This window comes from Calidris pugnax, unplaced genomic scaffold (genome assembly GCF_001431845.1).
Source record: "Calidris pugnax isolate Ruff unplaced genomic scaffold, ASM143184v1 scaffold245, whole genome shotgun sequence".
NCBI classification, from domain to species: Eukaryota; Metazoa; Chordata; class Aves; order Charadriiformes; family Scolopacidae; genus Calidris; species Calidris pugnax.
In genome coordinates, this window is record NW_015090982.1 from 1,612,444 (window position 1) to 1,633,551 (window position 21,108).

The 21,108-nt window shown below is 43.3% G+C and overlaps 1 protein-coding gene across 1 annotated transcript; it reads right to left on the bottom strand.

The window, feature by feature from the left end:
* Nucleotides 1-492: 492 nt before the first annotated feature.
* Nucleotides 493-20,498, bottom strand: SRPK1 (SRSF protein kinase 1). The gene is made up of 15 exons (XM_014953633.1): nt 20,349-20,498; nt 17,480-17,598; nt 15,676-15,784; nt 15,162-15,249; nt 14,857-14,944; nt 13,297-13,403; nt 12,427-12,592; nt 11,440-11,465; nt 10,292-10,505; nt 9,219-9,638; nt 7,284-7,384; nt 5,902-6,009; nt 4,519-4,588; nt 3,995-4,087; nt 493-3,092 (listed from the first exon to the last, which is right to left on the bottom strand). Exons 1-15 carry the CDS (start codon nt 20,417-20,419, stop codon nt 2,908-2,910), a joined length of 1,965 nt encoding a protein of 654 aa, XP_014809119.1. The 5' UTR covers nt 20,420-20,498; the 3' UTR covers nt 493-2,907.
* Nucleotides 20,499-21,108: the final 610 nt, after the last annotated feature.

The following is a 21,108-nucleotide window of genomic DNA, read 5'->3' on the forward strand; positions in this document are numbered from 1 at the left end:
CTGTGATTCTCTGAGATGGTGCCAGTCAGCATCAACTCACCAACCACCCCAGAAACCCCCATTTTGCCATCATTTCTCACCGCATCCAACACCCACCTGCAGCACCATGGCACATGGTCCTGTCCGGCTCTTCCCTGGGCAGAAACCAACATTAATTTGAAAAATTAGGATTTTCATTCCTACTTGCTGTGATTTGGTGGTTCCGGCAGCAGCCAATTCAATTCAGTTCTGACAACCACCTTCTAGTTTGGCAGGGAGAAGAGCAGAGAGAGGTCAGACTTGAAAAACATATTTTAGAACGAAGAAACAGCAGAGTTGTCCTGCTGTTGACTATTTTTCTTGCCATTTTAAAACAGCTCATCACCCCCACCATCTCCATGCATCTTGTTCTGGAAATAAAAACTCAAGTGCTCACCAGCAAAGAAAATTCCATCGATGGGCCACAGGCTCAGAAAGACAGGACTTACAGAGGGAACATATGAGGAATAGGGCTCAGTTATTAAATAATCTGTTTATTGTACAGCTTTCACAAAGGAGAAAAAAAAAAAAAAGACAAAGCACCCAAGTAGAAAGAATAAAAATGTATTTTCCTTCAGGTTTTAGACTGACACAGCAAGTACAAATCCTTTAGTGTGAGCACTTTACGGCAGTTTGGAAACTTAACAAACCCCAAGTGAAGGAGCACACGGTACAAGACGGAATCCCGACAGCTGCTCCTGCAGGTTTTCAACTCACAAACTGGCTCCAGTCTTGGCTCTCAGGGTAAAAACCCTCCTCCTCCAGTCAGGGGGCAGAGGGAAGGGGAGGACGGGAAAGGGCTCTCAGAGTCAAAGCAGACCCCTTCTAGGAAAAGTTCTTTAAATCAGCCAGTGCACAGGACCGGGTGAGCCCTCAAGACAAGAAATCCTTTGCCCTGCCTGTGGATCTTCACAGTTTGGAACCCAGTCCTGTCTCCAGGACTTCTGTAATAGGGATGGAAGTAACACACAACTGGAAAATTCCAGATGAAAGGAGGGGGAGGAGGTGGGAAACCCAAAAAGGTCAAATCAGCAGTTTAAAACTCTTTTGGTATGTTACCTTCCTTTAATTTTAGATTATATGCATAGAGAACCTGATCTACCCCTACGAGAACATGCAGCATGATTTGCATTAATGAGCCTGATCAGCACTGGACCCAAGAAACTTTCTTTCGAGTGGGTTAAATGACACTAAAGTTTATGAATGAACCCTCCTTTCGAACCAGGATTTCCAAACACACACAGAAAAGTGACACGTAACAGTGGTCTTGGCAGCTTTGGCAACACAATTGTCTCCAAGAGCATCTGGGTGGCCTCCAGCATGTTCCTGCAGCAGCTTCTACCACTGAGAGCCACCAGCAATCCAAAGGCTGGTTTGGTCCAGGGGAAGGGAGTGCCTTTGGAGCCCCAACACTGCCAAATCTCACTTTAGAGCAGAGTAGGATACACTCAAATCTGTAACAGGATGGGCAAGTCTAGAAGAAGCCATCATAAAACTATCAAATGCCACAGTGCTTTAACTTTTAATTAAAATTAACCTATTTATTCATATCCAACCTCCTCTGAGAAGTTCACATAGAACCCCCCCCGCCCCCGAACATTTTTACTGGGGGTAAACTCTAGAAACAGCTTCTAATCCAGTATCTACATGGAAAAAGTCAGTTCTCTTCCACTTCTGCTAGCTTGCCTTGTGCTAACGGCCCAGAAAATAAAAGGCAGTCCCATCCTGGGGAGTCATTTCTGAAGGCCAGCACCTGAAGCAAGTGGAAAAGGAAAAGAAATCTTTACATTGGGCCTTCAAAGTGTTGATTTTCAAAGCCAAGGGCGATAGCGTGGCTGCAACCCAGACGCTTGGGAAGCAGCAAATGGTCAAAACTCAAGAGGCAGAGCGGACCGCAGCAGTGAAAGCCAATCTCTCACAGACACAAGGCAAAAAAGTGCCTATAAGGGATAAAAAAAGAAAAAAAACAACAAAAAAACCCACAACACACCCCAAAAAACCTTACAGCTCACTAAAATATTAGCAGAGTTGCCTACAACAAGGCTTCCTGTGCCGCCAAAGGGCGCAGCCATCTGTGTGCCGAAGGTTGTGCGTTGAGTCAGTTCCAGCTTATTTCACTTGTCGCCTTTTAGTCACAGGCATGAAAGTAGAAAAAACATCACCAAGTTCTGAAACTATTCCGACTATCTGGGCACAAGGAAGGAAAAAGTAAAGGGAGCAGGGCACTTCAGAGGAAGAAATCAAGGATACTAAAGCCCTAGGTTTAAATAGCTCTTTTCAAAAGATTTAAGCAGCTAGAACTAAAGAAAAGTTACGTGACTGGAACGCAAAGAATACAGCAGACACCCAGAAAACAGAGGATTTCAAGGTCTTTGCTCTACAAGGAACTACCAGCACCTCAGTGCCACCCGTTACTTCTCACCCCTTTGCTTGCTACTGGATCAACAGCGGGAAATCGGCTCCTGAGTCAGTGAGATGAGGAGGTGTTTGGATCTTCACATCCTCCCTCAGGAAGAAAGGAGAGCTGAGGTTTAGCTACGGGAGCAGATCTGAGCAGGGGTGAGCTCACATCTGTAACACATGGCGCAAAACAGTGAGGAGACTCGGGGAAAAACTTCCTATTTTAGGCAATTAGTCTTTGGCAAAGCCCAATCAAGGCAAAACACGGATGACACCCCACCAGCTGAGGAGAGTCCCCATCGAGTCACACAAGAAACTCAGCAGAACAGGTTAGATTTATCTAAAATTCTTGGGAGCCTCGAAGGAAGAATGTCACATTGGAAAATGAACAAGGGAAAAAAAACCAAACAAAACCAGGAAGGGGCAGCTGGGTGCGCGTATGTGATGCTGTAAACCAGAGTGTAGTGCTGTGGCGTTGGGCTGAAGCCTCTAGGAGTTAAGCCAGGGGTGCCTGAGACACTCGGCGGCCGTCGCTCGTTTCTCCGGGATCAGCTCCAGCATGGGTAATAAGAAGTCTGTGAATGCAGCTGCCTCCTCTTGGGACCACTGGTATTTTTCCACCAAGACTTCAAAAAGGCCCCAGGGCTTCAGTTTGGTGATGTGCTTCAGGTCACCTGAAAACCCAGACAGATGGGTTAAGTGGGAGACATGGGAACAGTGAAGCTGAATAAAATAGGCCGAACAGTTAAATGAAACAGAGTGAATTCAGAAATTCTTCTGAACACTTGGGCACTGGGAGTATAAACAGTAGGCCATGCTGAGGGAAGAAATGAATTACACTAAACCCCCTTTTCTATCTGCTTTTGAAGACTGTTCTAGAAGTGTACTTTCTTGAAGGCTTCTTTTTCCCCCCTCCTGCTATTGCTGATCCAACATCAGCAAATAGTGTTTAACTTTATTAAATGACCAATTATACTGATTGACATGACAGATAAACAGTGGGCCGTTGACTTTCGAATACACGCAATACATGCTGCACTTTGAGAAAGCAACAGACTGCTAACAAAAAAGGGTTTGTTTTATTAAAAAAAAGAAATTTATTAAACTAGGTCAAAAACAATTTCTTGAGACTCAATACATTTCTGGGGTACTTAGAGCTTTACGATAATGGTACAATGTGTCCTGAGCACCATGGCTCAAGGATGAAAGGCACTATTTAGGTGAGTGGCATGTGAGAAATGGAACAAAGTTGTCTAGAGAAGACTTCAAAGGTGAGTCAACACCTCTAGTTCACAAAAAGCAGCTAAAAAAAGCCCAATCAAGCCTGTAGAAGTACCCACAGTACTTTTTTCTCTACCTGCTGCATTTGATCTACCCCAAGATGTCAAGTAGGAGGGCGAAGGATACTTTTAGCAGTTAGACAAGAATGCCTTATATTTAGCTGCAGTTTTACTGAGAAAGCCTTTCATAAAGCAAAGGAAAGACTTCAAGAAGCATCTATTGTTAATTGGTTATTTCTAGCAAGGCACTGTTGTGTATTTGGGGCGATAAGTGACACTGCTTTGTTTCCTCTTACCTTTTTTGGTGAAAAACTCCTTGGAATATTTTCCAGCCAAAATGAGCTTGCGAGGTATTTTGCCCAGAAGTTCTATGATCAATGCAATGTGATCTGCATTTTTTCAAAAGAAAAGACGAGTCACATCCACACAAGGCATCTCTGTGCCCCTGTTTCCTTCTCCAGGATAGAAGGACAAAAACATTATCTCCCTTAAAAATTACTTTGAGATCCACCTGAAATCAGCTTACACCAAGCAATGACAAAGTCAAGGGAAAAAAAACGGGTAAGGACAATTCAGGGCACGATCAGTTTAAGCAGCAAGACATAGAACCCAGTGGTAAGAGCAATGGGAAACACAAGAACATGGATTTCATTGCAGTGTTTTACTGCAGAGGCTCAAGCACAGTTGGCGCTGATTTAAGTAAACCATCTTTTTGCCAGGAGCCTTTGCATTGCTAATCAGAAGAGAAGGCTCACTCTGAAGAAGCAATCGTTGTATTTCACATCCCATTTTAAAAAAGAAAAGACTAAGACAAACACACCTTCATCCCGTGAGTAATCTTCCCCAGAATGCGGCTCGAAGAGATAGTCTCCTGTTGCTAACTCAAAGGCCTAAACAAACAGAAAGGAGCACGTTTAAATCACTTGAATACACTCCACAGGTTGATTCTGCATCTCTCTGCGGGCCAGAAGCAAAGCAGTGGGAAGAATAACCTCCAAACCTCCGGCACACGATCATCAGCTAAAGATGTGTAATCACTTTGCATTATTTCAATGATTACGTTAAAAAACCATCACAGGCACATCTGTGATGAGTTCTGGATCACAGCATATGCAGTATTCATGCGTGAAACAGTACAAAATTAAGGCATTTCACATGCTTACCCTATCTTCCACCTCTACAGCATTTTGCAAAATGATGTCATGTCCAAACTCTAGGGTTCCGGGGATTTTTTAACAAAGATTCTCCCCTCTCCCCAAATTTCAGATATTAAAGAGACATTTTTCAAACACTTAACCTCTGAACGTTTGTCTGGAGGTATAAAAACATGTTTTAAATAAGAGAAACATTTGCATTCATTTCAACTCACCACTCCTAAATTCCATGACACATTTACCCTTTTCCATATCCACTTTTACTCAAAATAAGAACCTCTCACCTTCTCTAGTCTTACTTTTCATTACGGACTGCTGTGGTCTCACTATTGAATTTCAGCCACAGGTTGTGCAGAGACAACACGACCGTATCCCCTTCCCTTTTACCCCAGTCACCAAAAATCACAGTTTGTTTTCCAAGAGGGTAAAAATGACTTCACTCACTATTTTCCAAGTTTAAGATATAAAAAAAACCCCCAAGCTTTAATTTGTAGAAAACACAGAATGGAGACAGAGGCACATGCAGCAACTGACTAGACTGCTTTTTTTTTTTCTTTTCTTTAAATTACCATATTCTGCATTTGCCAGCTACTACAGGGACAGCGTCAGCCTTGTCTCAGCATTACTCAGCTTATAAAATGATTCCAAACATGCAGAGGATGCATACCATTAAAATATGAAATTATACTGCAGACATCTGTGAAACACGGCAGGATGCAGGAGAAAGGCTCTTTATAAAACAGGATTTCATTCTCAGAATTGCACAGTTGTCTTGTTTTTCCACAAAGCATGAGGACAAAGTACAATCATATTTGAAATCCACTCATGCCATACAACAAAATTAACTTTCAAAAGGAAAACCAGACGTGGCAAAAAAAAAAGAGAAAAACAGTTTTGGTATGGAAACACGGTATTCAGCAAATCTGGAAGTTGGCTGAACACCTGTGGGGTTTTTTTCCAGGCTTGGCTAGTGACTCGGCAGTCCAGAGAGCCAGCTTCCCAGAATCATCCACAGGAAGAGTTTAAAGCCCCCTGGTGACCCCACTCACCATACACGCCGTGCTCCAGATGTCAGCAGGGGTGTTGTACCCTGACCCGATCAACACCTCCAGGGATCGATACTGTCTCGTCTGGATGTCTTCAGTGAAGTGCTTGTGCTAAAGAGAAGAAATGTTTTATTAAACAGTTAGAGACTGTTTAAAGAAAGGAGAATCAACAACCTCAAAGGCCAGAGCAGATGAATTTCATCTCAATTTTACATACTCATTAAATCATAGAATTGTTCAGGTTGGAAGGGACCTTCAAGCCCCCCCAGTGCCACCCCCTGCCCTGGGCAGGGACACCTCCCACCAGACCACGCTGCTCCAAGCCCCCTCCAACCTGCCCTTGAACCCCTCCAGGGATGGGGCAGCCACGGCTTCTCTGGGCAACCTGGGCCAGGCTCTCACCACCCTCACACCAAACAAGTTCTTCCCCACAGCTCAGCTCCATCTCCCCTCTTTCAGGGTCAAACCCTTCCCCCTCCTCCTATGGCTCCCTTCCCTGATCCAGAGTCCCTCCCCAGCTTTCCTGGAGCCTCTTGAGGGACTGGAAGGGGCTCCAAGGTCTCCCCGGAGCCTTCTCTTCTCCAGGCTGAACCCCCCTCCCCAACTCTCTCAGCCTGTCCTCACAGCAGAGGGGCTCCAGCCCTCTGAAGCTATACATAAGACACTCCTCAAGTAAAACAGTCCAGGAAAGCAAGTCACAAAAACAGGCCAAGGGAAGACTGTTTCAGAAGCTGCACCTTCTCCTACTGATCGTGACAGGCCAGGATTCAGGTGCCTTAAGGCAGAAAAGCAACACCAATTTAAGAGATGACCTTGCCAGCTGCTGCAAGCCTGATGTGTGCAATTCTAAGTCTGAGACTCTCTCCCATAAGATCTGAAGTATTTTGCCACTTAAAAAGCCAAGTAAAATAGGCATTTCTTCTATTTGAGATGTCAAACGTTTAAAAGCAGCACAGCAAAACGATCAAAGAATAAAACTATTTATGAGTCTCTTTCATGTGCTCATGAATCCACTGGAAATGGTTTGACAAGCTAATAAAGTACAGAACTAGCACATCAGAGCAATTGTTTGCAACTTTCTCATTCTCCAGACTCTTTCAGAAGTTCTGCATGTGCAAATTTCTACCCTTTAGATGTGACACTCTCCACGGGCCTACTAGAAATAATACAATGGCTAAAGAGACACCCAGAACACAGGCTGAAATCCTATGTTGAGGACTATTAATGTCCCTGCTCCCCTGTTTTGTTCCCCCCAATGGAGTTTCAAACTGTCACTACTTTCACACGCAGGTCTAAGAATCTATTTTATGGATTCTTTTCTACCTTGGCATCCCGTGAATGAATTAGCACGTTTAGACAGTAATGTGAACAGATTTTAAACTTACCACCCAGCAGGCATTCCCCAGGTCAGCTATCTTCACTTTGAGCTTATCTGCATTCTTGGGCTCAAGAGGATTAAGAAGGAAATTCCCAGCAGTCGATTTTCCTAGAGGCAACACAGACAACAGCTGATTAAAGCTACATGGACACTGTCACCATCTGTCACCCAAATCCTACAGCCTTCTCCCCTACCCAGGAATGGGTTTGCTCACGGACTTTTCCCTCCCCGAAGACTAGATATAAAAATCAGCATCAGTCTGCTCTATGAACAACAGGAATCATGGAATTGTCAGAGTTGGAAGGGACCTCTAGAGATCATCTAGTCCAACTCCCCTGCCAAAGCAGGGTTGCCCAGAGCACATCACTCAGGAGCATCCAGGCAGGGCTTGAAGATCTCCAGAGAAGGGGACTCCACACCCTCCCTGGGCAGCCTCTGTCAGGGCTCTGCCACCCTCACCCCAAAGAAGTTCTTCCTCAGATTAGAGTGGAACTTCCCATGTTCCAGCTTGTGCCCGTTGCCCCTCGTCCTGTCACTGGGAACCACTGAAAAGAGTCTGGCTCCATCCTTCAACCCACCCTTTAGATACTTACAAGCATTAATAAGGTCTCCCCTCAGCCTCCTCTTCTCCAGGCTAAAGAGCCTCAGCTCTCTCTCAGCCTTTCCTCATCAGGGAGATGCTCCAATCCCTCAATCACCTTCGCTGCCCTACACTGGACTCTCTCCAGTAGTCCCCTGTCCTTCTTGAACTGGGGAGCCCAGAACTGGACGCAATATTCCAGTTGTGGCCTCACCAGTGCAGAGCAGAGGGGGAGAATGACCTCCCTCAACCTACTGGCCACACTCTTCCCTACGCAGCCCAGGATCCCATTGGCCCTCTTGGCAACAAGGGCACATTGCTGGCTCATTGATAATTTACTATCCACCTGGACCCCCAGATCCTTCTTCTTAGAGACTATTAGACCTGACTGGTGTCACAAAGCAGAAGTAAGAACATGCAGGAGTGACACTTTCCCAGAACTACTTACACAGCCTTAAAAAGTCCATCTAGATCTAGACAGGCTTTTTCAATAAAGGCACTGCCAGAAACAAAACAAGCCTCTCAACCCTTAAATCTTTCTAAATCTCTGAAGGATAGTCCCCATGTTATAGCACCTTTTTGCCAGAGCCATCACTCACTGCTGCAAGAGACAGTCCCAAGAGCTGAAGTATCTTTGGCAAAAACCTCAGTGACACAATGGAGAGCAAAAATATTAAGTCCCTAAACTACATCCAGCTGTAGCTCTGAAGCAGTTTGGGAGAGAGCTGTGAGAAGCAAAATATACTTAGGAATCTAGCACAGCATCCAGCTACATGCAGTTCAAGTTTCAAAATCTTAGTTTTGTTCCCCTGAAACAAATAATATTTAAACAAAAAGCATTAAAGAGGTTTTTTTTTCCCTATGCTGTATAAGCTTTGTTTCCATCATTTCTAGTTCTGCGAAAACATTGACTCATCTCAAGTAACTGAGAGGAGTCACCTGTGCTTCATTTTAAGAGCAAAACCATCAGAACATACTGAATGGTACTTACTCTATAATTTAACAGCCAGTGACAATTTGCAGACTTACATTTCTGATTATAAGTGAAAATTACATAAGCAACACCTGATACAAAGGGGAAAATGTCCCTATGCTGGAAAACAAATGTATGGGTTATTTTTTAAAAGTGGGAATAGCTATACATTCAATTGTCTAAAGTACAACAACTAGAAGCTACAAACAGCAAATACAACAGAAAAGAACTGCCATGTTAATTAGTCCTGGGAGAAAAAGGCCCAAACAGGTGGTTCTGATCCCTTCAGCCCACAAAATGGAGGTTTCTATAACACTCTGATGAAGTGATGTAACAACTCTCCCAGACCGAGGAGAAAGGAGCCCTTTCTTACAGGGTTCCTCTTATACCTTTGTTGTCTGAGGGGCCGTTATTCTCATTCTCGTCCTCTGAAGGTAGCTCTGTCCGGATGCTTTCTTGCAAGTGGTTGATCTGCTCATTGAACGAGCGATCCTCGTTGGACGTGGGCTGACACACCATGGAATCCTCTGAAACCAAGGGCGCGAACGAGACCGACATTCCTTCTTGGGGCCTGTTCTCTGAGTCGCCATTACGCTGACTGTAATTACAACTATGGAAGTTCTCCTTCGAGTGAGGATGATCACCACAGTCATTGGCATTATGAAGGTCATCCTCAAGTTGCACAGACCCTTGGTTGCCGGAGTCTGGGAAGTCCGTCATTTGTATCACTCCATTGCAATTTATTTCTGTTACACATTTTTCCACATTGCTTTCCATTAGAATTGATTGCTCTTGTACAACAGCTTCAGCTGGAAGAGAGGAAAAGGAGAAGATAGAATCTATATAATCAAAGTAACAGATGAAGCTGTTCTGGGAGTCCCCAGAAGTAGGCAGTTCTCAAAACGTGCATCTTGTGTTCTCCTAAACCTACAAGACTTAGTTTTTTCCCCCCTGAAACAAATCATATTTAAACAAAAGCACTGAAGACGATTGTTCCCTGCACTGTATAAGACTGCATTTCTAGTTCTGCGAAAACATTCACTCAAGTAACTGAGAGGAGTCACCTGTGCTCCATTTTAAGAGCAAAACCATCAGAATGGACTGAACAGTACTTATCCCATAATTTAACAACCAGTGACAAATTACAGACTTACATTTCTGACTATAAATGAAAAATCACAAAGGAGGGAATGGCCCTATGCTGAAAAAGAAATGTGTGGGTATTTTTTACAAGTGGGAATACTTATGCATTCAATAGTCTAAAGTACAACTACAGCTGGAAGCACCACAGTCATTCATTAACTCAATTTGTAACAGGGTCTTTTCTAGTCTCATTAGACAAGTAAAATGCAATGCAAACAGGCTAAATAATAATGGCCACCTCTGCTGAAGATGCTCCCCCTCGCTCAGCATGAGTGACAGGACAACACTGTGCTACTTCAGCAATATTTTAGGTTGATACCTGGCTTTTTGCTGACATTTTCCTCTGGTGGACTAACTTTTATGAGCATTTCCAGGGGGCTCTGAGGTTCTTCCTCTTCTTCAGGCTGATTCTGCCCAGGGCTTGCTTCCTTCTCCATTTCCTCTATCTCTTGCATTCGCTTCTCTAACAACTCAGCCTGTCGTTTCTGCTTCTTTTTCAACTTCTTTTTCTTATTCTTTGACATTTTGTCAGCCTACACAGAAGCAGAGAAATTGGACTTAGCATTTCATATTTCAGTAACCTAAAATGCGTTAAGTTTTAATTTATTTTTGAGCTGAGGAAGCAGCCTGGTCTGAAAACACTGGAGATGGCTCTTCTCCCCCAGATAAAAAGCAGATATTAAGGTTTTTGGAGCAGTTGCCTGAGGCTCTCGTCAATGCATTTCTGTCCTGACCTAAGCAGCTGACAGAATTCTCCAAAGGAGGGATCTCAGACTCCAAAGACAAGAGTCACCTTCACAACAGACCCTGACACCACCAAAAAGACTATTCCTTCTGGTTGTCACAGAATCACAGAATGCTATGGGGTTGGAAGGGACCTCTGGAGATCATCCAGTCCAACCCCCTACCAGAGCAGGTCCACCCAGAGCAGGTTGCACAGGAACGTGTCCAGGCGGGTTTTGAATGTCTCCAGAGACGGAGACTCCACCACCTCTCTGGGCAGCCTCTTCCAGGGCTCTGCCACTCTCACAGGAAAGAAGTTCCTCCTCATGTTTAGATGGAACTTCTTATGTTCAAGTTTGTGCTCATTTCCTCTTGCCCTGTCACTGAGCACCACTGAAAAAAGACTGGCCCCTTCCTCCTGACACCCACCCTTTCAGTATTTATAGGTGTTGATCAGATGCCCCTTCAGCCTTCTGTTCTCCAGACTAAAAAGACCCTAGTCCCTCAGCCTCTCCTTGTAAGGGAGATGGTCCAGGCCCCTCATCTTTGTAGCCCTATGTGGTGCATGAGCCAACACCACTCATATCTCCAGGACAGCACTGAACCTGGTCAGTGGATTTGTGTCTGTGACAAACACAAATCACACTTTTCCTTCTGCTATTAGGCTGCTTTCCCTTAATGCTGATGGCATTACGAAATAACGCAGTAGATGGCTACTTATGCATGGAAGCAAATCACACTTACTGGTTTTGGTTGCGGCGCAGTGCTCACTGAAAGGGAAAAGAAGATGAGTAAATTAGTGAGTTTATATTCAAAAACTGCAACTCCATTCTTAACGTAAGCTTTTTACTATGTGGTTTGGTAACAACATTTTAAAGGTAGCAGCAAATGGTATTTTAGAGCCTTATTTCTCTAAGAAATGCACAGCAAGAATTAAAAAAAAAAAGAGAAAAACATTTAATGAGTAAATGCATAAGTAAAATTCCAGATCATAGACTTGCATGATTGATATCAAAGACTTAAACTTCCTGTCACGCAGCTTCATTTACTGCATGTATTATGCATCTTACTGAAAATAAAATGCAAAGCAAAACATTAAAATACCAAAGTTAAGGGAGTTTCCCTAAGCTAATGCTACGACGGGTTAAGCTAAATGTTAGTGTTGTGAGATAATGACTGACAGAGCTCTTCATGAAATGCATTTCCAGCATCACGCAATGAAAGGAAAGAAACTTCTGAAGAAAATGTAAGAAGCACCTCACCACATTTGAGGTCAAGAAGTTTCTCCTCATGTTTAGATGGAACTTCTTATGTTCAAGTTTGTGCCCATTTCCTCTTGCCCTGTCACTGAGCACCACTGAAAAAAGACTGGCCCCATCCTCCTGACGCCCACCCTTTCAGTATTTATAGGTGTTGATCAGATGCCCCTTCAGCCTTCTGTTTTCCAGACTAAAAGGACACAAGTCCTTCAGCCTCTCCTTGTAAGGGAGATGCTCCAGGCCCCTCATCATCTTTGTGGTCTTCTGCTGTACCCTCTCCAGCAGTTCCCTGTCCTTCTTGAACTGGGGAGTCCAGAACTGGACACAGTGCTCCACGTGGGGCCTCACCAGGACAGAGCAGAGAGGGAGGATGACCTCCCAAGTTAGAGGAGATGTCTTCCTAAGTGAGATCAGGTATGATTTTTTTTTGGGGGGGAGAAATAGTATCAGTTTTCAGGAAAAAAAAACATACCTGCAGAGCCAGATGGTGGGGGAGCCCCCGATCTCTGCCACTCTGTGGCTTCTGCAGCCAGCCTGCGGATATATTGGTCGTTAACGCACAGGAGAATGTTTTCAGGTTTGATATCTGTATGAATGATTCGACATTTCGTGTGCAAGTAATCCAGACCCTGAAGAACCTGTGGACAGGAGAGAAGGAATCCCAACATGAGAAAAAGCAAAGAATGCGCACATAGAGAGCACAGTGGAAATGCAAAGTTGAAGTTGTCCACAATGACCAATGAAGGACTTCTGTGTTGAGAATACTCCAGATTAGCTCTAACGTGATCAGTGGTTACTACTCAGTTCCAGATAATACAGATTTGCACACGGATTTTAGCTATAAATTTAAAATACTCTCTTTACCCTCAACACCACAGTTGAAAATCTAATTTCAATACCGTGCAGTAAAATCACGCTTTCCTCCTCCCCTCCACTTCACATGTAGAAAGATGTTTCTTCTTAGGCAACCATCCAGTAGGAAGAACAGGTTTCTCTTGCTCTTCCCACCATTAAGCACTGTACTTACTGTGAAAGTTTTAAAAAAATAAATACTTGCACTTACAAGGAATAACTAGGGCTAGAAGAGGGTAAAAGCAAAGCTGGCCTGCCATAGTGGTTTAAGTGTCAGAAAATAAATATCCATAGCAGAAGGCTCTTGCAGTAGAGAAAGGAAATATTAACCCCAGGATGATTTTGTTGCGTGAGATACACACCAACAGAAGTGGTGTGTATCTCATTTTTTTTAACTTCTGTTAACTTCTGTTTTCTTGGACCCGAGCAAAATTAGTAAAAGAGTTCTCACTCGGTCGAGGGGATGAGTGCAGTCAAAACTGGAACTTACCTGCTTGATGATCTTTTTGACGCAAGGGAGTGGAAGCCCCTGATAATTTGACTTGATGATCCACTTGAGGAGATGATGCCCCAGAACTTCAAACACCATACAGATATCTGGAACTCGGTCAAGGAAAGAGATGGACAACCTGACCCAAGGACTGAAGACCAAAAGAAATCCATACCAGTAAAGTGTTTTATATTAAAGAACCCTCATCCTTCTCGCACAGCTTAGAGAAGCTGCCTTCCTTAACAGCCCCATCCCATCCTACACATCACTGCTGTTATCTAAAGCCTGAAATACAAAGGGATGGAGTTGGTTGGGATAATGGTCCAAAGGCAGCAGTAGCAAACTCCTGCTTTGGGTGAAAGCCATTACACAAGCAAGAGCATTAGTACTTCCTGCAAGTATTAAGACAGCTTCCAGCCAACAATGTATGTTTTGGAACAGGCCTAGCTCTTGCCTCAGGCAAAACTCTCTCTGTACCAGCATTACCTGAAAAGATAACAAAATTTCCATTTCATAAGTCATCTTCAGAACAATTAAGTACTTTCTCCGCCCTCCCTTGCCTCTTTACCAGCAAAACAAACTTTTAACAAGCCTGGACCTCAACAGTATTTACATTATCTGCTTTTTGTCTACAAGATCTCAACAGCTACAGCCACTCTAGTGACAGATTCAGAATTGTGCCTTTGCTTTAGAAGCCAGAGTTCTAGGAGTTTATTAGGCTGCTTTTCTTCTATGCTGGCAGAAAGCATGAATGTGTTTCACAAGAGTGACAGAAATACAAGAGCAAGTCAACATTTACTTGGTGCTAGGTATTGGGGAAAAGTTCACAGAATAAATCCATTATGGGGCTACTGTTTTTTAGAAGCGTTAGAACATTTATGATCTACAGCTCAATTCTCTCAAGCAGCCCAGTAATTCTCAGGGAAATAAAGTCCAAGTTACTGCAAAGCAGAAACATGCACAAAAGTGCAACTTTTAAGCTTTAAAGGTGCATTACTAAGACTTGCCACAAATCGCTGCCCTATTAGAAGGCTGTTCACAGAACTTCAGGGGATTTCCAAAGCAATATACTTTAAACATGCTAACGATGTTGATAAAGTCTGTGCTTCCGTAACAAGAAAACCACTGTATTATCAACTTACAGACTGCATGGGTTTGCTCTTTTTAATTACCATTCTTAACATTTTGTCCTGCTTTCCCTCAGTAAGGGGTTATTACCAGGCTGCTCGCAAAATTGAGGGGTTGAGAGAGACAGGCTCTTACCCCAAGGTACCTCGGACATGAAGCCCTTCAGTGCTGATGACAAACCAGACGCAGCTACCCCATCTCTGGGTGATGTTCCCAGCCCAACTCAGCAGAGCTGACTCCACAATTTAGATATATTACATCAGGCTGAACGATGATTCTGGATCTAAGGCAGCTTTGAGGCAGATGATTCTACAGCAGGTTCGTTGGGCAGCAAAGGAGATGCCTGGGTTTGCTCCCCAGCCCTGACATGACAGCTCCCCCGTAAACTCCCAGCTTTGTGTAATTCTCTGCCTTTATTCCCCAAAAGGATACGGGAACCATTCACTCCTGAAATCTTGAAGTCATCTAATAACTGAACAACTCTCTCTTTGCTTGGATCATTTGGATCACTGTTGCGGACCTGCAGAGAGAAAGAGCATTAATTTTGTGTTCCTTGAGGTAATTACTAGGCAAGAATGTATGTCTGAAGTCAGATCTACTGCACTACTGTTAGGTTCCTACCCAATTCTTTGCAGCTAGATGACCCAGAAATATCTAGCACGTGACTAATGTGTACTCCCCAACACGAATTTAAAAGAAAAAATTTAAAAAATGGACCCCCACTCTCAGGCACTCACCGATTTTAGCAACTTGATCTCATCCAGTGCTGTTTCTGTGTAGTGCTCTGCACTCTTCACCACCTTCATTGCCACAAATCTCCTCCCTCTACGCACACACAGTAAGGAAATTGGAGATGGTTAACACTCACACAAAGAACTTATTCTCCAGGATTATCCTAATTCTTTTGCTTATAAGAAAGCTACATATTTAAAGCATCATGGAAAAATGACATCTAAGCACTCTCATGATGATTGTCTTTGGGTCTCTTTTTATAAAACTTCCACGTTAGTCATTTCTCATAAAATGAAATAACAGGTCAGAGGCTGCTGAAGACAAGGAAAGAGTTTCCCCACACGTGGTTTGTTCTCTTAACTCCTTCCCACACACACAATATCAAAAGAAACTTCTGCATTCGGATATGGACAGCTATGTTTTGTGCTTTTATCTCAAAGTGAAAAGGTGCTTTCTGATCGCGTTTGTGCAACGCTGTACATTCCCACCAGAAGCACCAGTTAGGACGGAAGGACTTACTGGATGTCCCATGCGAGCCACACAGTGGAGAAGTGGCCCCATCCGAGCTTCCGAATCACGTGGTATCGTCCATTAAATAGATCTCCGATCTTCACAAGGTGATAACCACCTAGAAAAACAGTGGGAAGTTTGTTTATCAGGTGATCACACAAGCACTGAGGAGCAGGTATGTGGAACAAGCATCACAACTTGAGGCAGACTTATTTGATACGTTTAAAATTTAAATCATATAAACAAATGCAAATGTTTCTCTAATTGGATCTTGCTAGAACAAATATACAGTACATTAAAGGAAGAGCTGTGAACAGCCCTCTAGTTGATTGGAAAGTTTTAATATAATTGAACTAGGAAGGCTGACTTTTCCTCCTTTTCAATGTAGGTCCATCACCGCAGCATCACAAAAGGTTAGTTTCTCAGTGAAAGCATCTGAAGTCTCCTACACTGACCACCTTTGGAAAACACAACTTACAGTGTTCAGTACCAGAATCATACAGCTAAACATCAGCATTGCTTTTGCATGCTCTGTCTCCATAACGTGAGAGTTCTGCACCCAAGATACCAATGGAGCTTCCCCTGCTACCGCTTTCCGGACCGAAAGGCACTTTGCACCTTAACATCATCACTGAAATTAGGAAATTCTCATCCCCATATCCCTAGTATCTCTCAGCTGCTGGCTATGCAGGAGGATTCCATGCTGGAAGCAAAGCCACGAAAAGCCAGACACAGACACAAGGGAAATGGCAGAAAACAGAGCGAAGAGAATAATCTGTAATTGGTAAGGTGTAAATTTCTGCCAGAACCTGGAATTAGACCGTGGATTCCAGGCGCTTGCTATTCAGTTGTGGTCAGCAAATACCACCCAGGAAATACACGCTTTGCCAGAAGATTCCTCTCTCTCAATTAACTGGTTGACAAACAAGACATAGACTCACAATTAATTACTTCATTAGCTCAAGCAGCAGAAGTCCCTTTTCTCCACTTAAAGATTTCAGTTACAGCAGTGACAGCCCCACCAGTCACTAACTCACACAATGGCTTTCTTCTTCCCACTTGCTTTACAGCAAACAAAATCCCACCAATATTTGGGTAGCACGCTAAAAGTAACATGAATGCTTTGAAGTAAAGCACTGAAGTGGAAGAAACGTTGCAATTCTAGTTCTTTGTGCTATTTCTACTTTTCATTTTTTTGATATACATATATGGCATTTGTTACATGCTCCTCCCTCTGCCGTATTCAATAAGTACAATAAATAGTATCACAGAAGAATTTATTTTAGAAAGTACTTGGAGGTGAGGGGACACATTAAAGCTTCAACTGATCGATCAGTTGAATATCTACGATCAGTGTTCTGTCTTTTTTTAAAAAGGGTATTTGCTATGTTAAAAAACAACCTGGCCCTTTTGATATTGAATTATATACTATGGTATTTCCATTTGGTCTGTATTTGCTCAGAGAAACAGCGGAAGACTGTATTTGCAGACAGAGTTATCTGAAGAATGGATACCAAGACGATGATCTTTTACCAATTTGAAAGCCCTCTGGCACAGAGGAAAAAGCAAACAGCTTTAAACACATGCATTAAAAGCAGCTCTCCAACTCAAATCTTTACTGATAACAGAGGGAACCTTGGAGAATAGTTCCTGCATTTCAGGTTAGCTTGAAAAATGTTATTGTCATCATGCAGCTTCAAAAAACACTTAAAGTAAGAGGGAGTCTATTTTCATTTCTCTATAGTAGATGGGAAATCTTGGGAATTTCCTGATTACAGTGAAAATTTGGTGCCTTAAACAGGCAAGTTCTCACCTTTGCAGTAATCATTTGGATCCTCTTGTTCGTCGTCATCTGATCCCAGGATTTCCTCCTCCTGCTCAGGAAGATCGTTCTCGGAATGAGCCGCAGGGCCCCGATGCTGGGGGTCGGGTCTGGAAAAGAACACATCACACGTCTCGCACGTTACCACTCAGCTCAGCACCTCTCCTTCCACAGCAGGCACTGCTGACAATTTTATGTGTTTAACTCTTCCCAAATGTGCTACTCCGAGTCCCAAAGATCACATTGGCAAAGGCCACCACAACGCTGTGATGCATTTAAGCTGTGTTAGGGTTCCCTGAGCTAAAGGACATTGCTGTCCCCCTGTGTCCCAACTCCTCCCGCAGCAGTGCTCTGCTACGGCCAAACAGCTCACACAGAGATAATTCTAAACCAGGTAAATTAGTTATTTTACAAACCATTACAAGGAATGGTTAATTCTCAACAGAATTTAATCTTCAATATCCTTTCTTACAAATTAAGCATTTATAATGTAAACAATGCCTATAGATCATTTGCACTGGCAAGATTCAGTGGGAAAATACTGCAGGATATTAACTCTAAGCTTTTTATTTTTTTTCTTAGAAGTATAGGATTAAAAAAGCTGGAGTTGTCCAAGGAGATGGGCAACAATTTTTTTTATAGCAAATGAGGTACTAGCATGAGATAACATTCTTTACAACGTGCTTCCCTGTCAGTGTGAATTAGTGGAAGTTTCTTGTATGGAAACTATTGTTCCAGTGAAGCAGCAGCTGTAAGGGCCGCTTCCCAGCAGGTTATTTCAAATTCCACTCATTTTCCTCAAGAAGGAGTAGCTGCTGAGGCAGCTGCTGGCCATGGCGGTGGACAGGGTAATGCCTGTGGGCTTTCGGATGCAGTTTTACAGCTCAGGATGTACAGGACTCCCACTCGGTTATATCACGGCCATACTAACTGATCTTAATCCATGGGACAAATTTAATAGTACAATTCTAAGAAGTTATACAACAGCATGAATGGTCAGCATTTACCTACTACGCATGCGCCCTGCTCAGATGTCATAAATTAAATATATTACTACATGCTAAAGCTCCAGCCATCTTCAGTATCTACAGAGCATGAAAAGGAAGAAATGGCCCCTTCCAAGCTGATCACAACTAAACTTGTAGCTATCTACAACCTGGAATTGGAGTTCATTAAAGCAAAGAGGAGCTACAAAGGTCCAACCAAACCACCCCCCATTTATTTCAGTCGGTTGTCAGAGCTAGTAAGTCTTGCTGATTTAATTCAGGAATAGATAAGGAACACAGATTAGTGGTCCCCAACCATAAAAGAAGGCAGCCAGACAGTCCATTCCACTGCTACCAGGCTAATTGGACATTTATTATCAACCTCATAGATTGATCCAGCTCAAAGTTATTTAGTATTTTAGACTTTTATTTTCCATGTAAACCACAGAATTCCAAGTTGGGGGTAGGAAGAAGAAAACTAGGAGGGGGAGGAGGGAAGTCCTGGAGGTCAAAAAAGCTCCTTTAGAACTGCTGCATTCCTTTGGGGACAACTGAGCTAGGAATAAAGTCATAGACTATCCCCAAATTAAGAGCAGGTTGCAAACGAAAGAAAGCACTATGGGCAGAATGGCTGAAGGGAAGACGGGATGCTCATATATAACAAATCCTATAGATAGGGTAGAGGGAACCAGAAATGGACAGAAAGGAGAATTTCAGCCCAGTAGCCACACCCACAGCGTAAATAATCAAGAGTAATTTTCCCCAGTGCTGTTTCAAGATTTTTCATTTTCATAACTGTGAGAGATGTAAGGGATTGGATCGGATACAAAAGAAAATTCTTCTTAAGAACCACTGATGCAGACAGAAACATCGTGCCATTCCGCAGTCCCAATGCTCCTCAATAATAGTAATTTCATGCATCAAGGAAGTTACTGGAAGCACTAAAGCCCATTCTCCGGGAAGGTTTCTCCTAAAAACGGAGCTGAGGAATCCTGCTGAGACGGCCTCGCACACGACACACCCCACAGCCTGCAGCCCAGTCTGTCCCGGGGACTCAAAACCATTTCACTCCTACGTTATAATCTACTACACCAATTAACACGATAGTGAGCCCAATTCAGGTCACAGACATTTCTACACTGCTATTTCCTTTATGAAATCACCTCCAAAACACAGCTCGTTTCTCTGCCTTCCTGCCAAAATTCATTAGATGTTATTACATCCCACCACCTTCTTCCCCCAAAGCGACCATGTCAAATGCAGATACGGATTAAGAGAGGCTTAATCAGTGCAAAATATGGTTTAATAACAAAAAGAAAAACCCAAAAGACTGATACACAAACGCACAACCCTCATCTGTCTGCTTCGCTCACACAGAGAGTGCTCTAAAAGGCACAAAAGGCTGCTAAAGACAGCAGAAAAATCCATACTGGGTATTTAAAGGTGACAGCCCCAAAGCCCCAGTAGCTGTCTACAATATTGCAAAATGCAGATAAAATATAAAGAGAGCCTATGAAAGATGGTTAATAGCTTACACGTCAAAAAAAAAAAAATCAAGCGTTCTATGGTACTGTTGTATTATAGCTGCCTCTCTTCTACTTAAGAACACCTTGATCACCTTTTACTTTTGCTCTCTCAATGTGCTAATTGATCATCAGAATTACCTGGATTTGCAGGGTCTCTCTACAACTACACAGCATTATTTTATTTAAGGAAAACAATGTGCAATAGCAATGCTAAGGCAAAACACTGGATCTTTTACAGAATTCGTGTGAATCCATATCTGGAGACCCTCCCAAAAGTCCTTACTCTCTAAGGAACGCCCAAAGAACTGCAAATTCATGAGATAAAAAGAATTAAAGGTGATAACCTACCTGCAGGAAGCACGGCCTCCCATTGATAACGCTATTCCTGAAGACAGCCCAACCGTTTTCGAAAAAGCCATGTAAAATCAGCCAGCACAGTGTCAGGAAGGCGGGGGGGACATCGGAGGGGCTGGTTCTCCAGGAAGGCAGCACAGCTTTGTGCGGGGAGCGAGGAAGAGGAGGGCTCTGCCTCCTCCACCACCTAGTGCAGAGGCACAGCACTGCATTGCAGGTACGTGGCCTCGCAGCAAAGGCTGCTCCTGCTCCTCTCCCTGCCAATTCAGGCATCTTAGGGGCTGAGCATACATAAACTCATCTCCTTCCTTCCTCTTGATGTCTACCTGCCCCAATCTTCCCTCTTAATGAAATTAGAAATTCAGGCAGATACTTTGCTCCGTCTTCCTGAACGAGCCGGTTTTATTTGCCTATTCAATAAACCACTGGATTCAAAGCTGGGATGAAGACTCAGATCATGGTAATTTCTGTCACTCCAACCCTTTTGATACAGAAATCAGCACAATCACACGGGGGAGATAGGGCGTTCAAAGAAAAAAAAGTGGATTTTCTGAAGTATTTCCAAGCCTCCCCCATCCAGAGTTAGGAGAAAAACTTATCCTTTACGCAAAAAAAGAAAAAAGCAGGAGTCATCGGATCTTCTTTAAAAAGGTGAACTGAGGATTTTTCACAGCAGCAGGCACTTCACATCATCCTCCGACCATGTAAAAGAATTACCAACCATTTCCTGCGCCTGTTTATCCTGCTGGTTTAT

Bases quoted from the DNA above. Each gene is read 5' to 3' on its own strand.
- SRPK1 (XM_014953633.1), bottom strand. From the start codon at position 20,419: ATGGCTTTTTCGAAAACGGTTGGGCTGTCTTCAGGAATAGCGTTATCA. The intron at 13,404-14,856 runs GTATCCTTTTGG...ACCGAGTTCCAG, and splicing joins TTCAGGAGTGAATGGTTCCC to ATATCTGTATGGTGTTTGAA. The intron at 11,466-12,426 runs GTATGTTTTTTT...TTTCCCTTTCAG, and splicing joins CCCACCATCTGGCTCTGCAG to TGAGCACTGCGCCGCAACCA.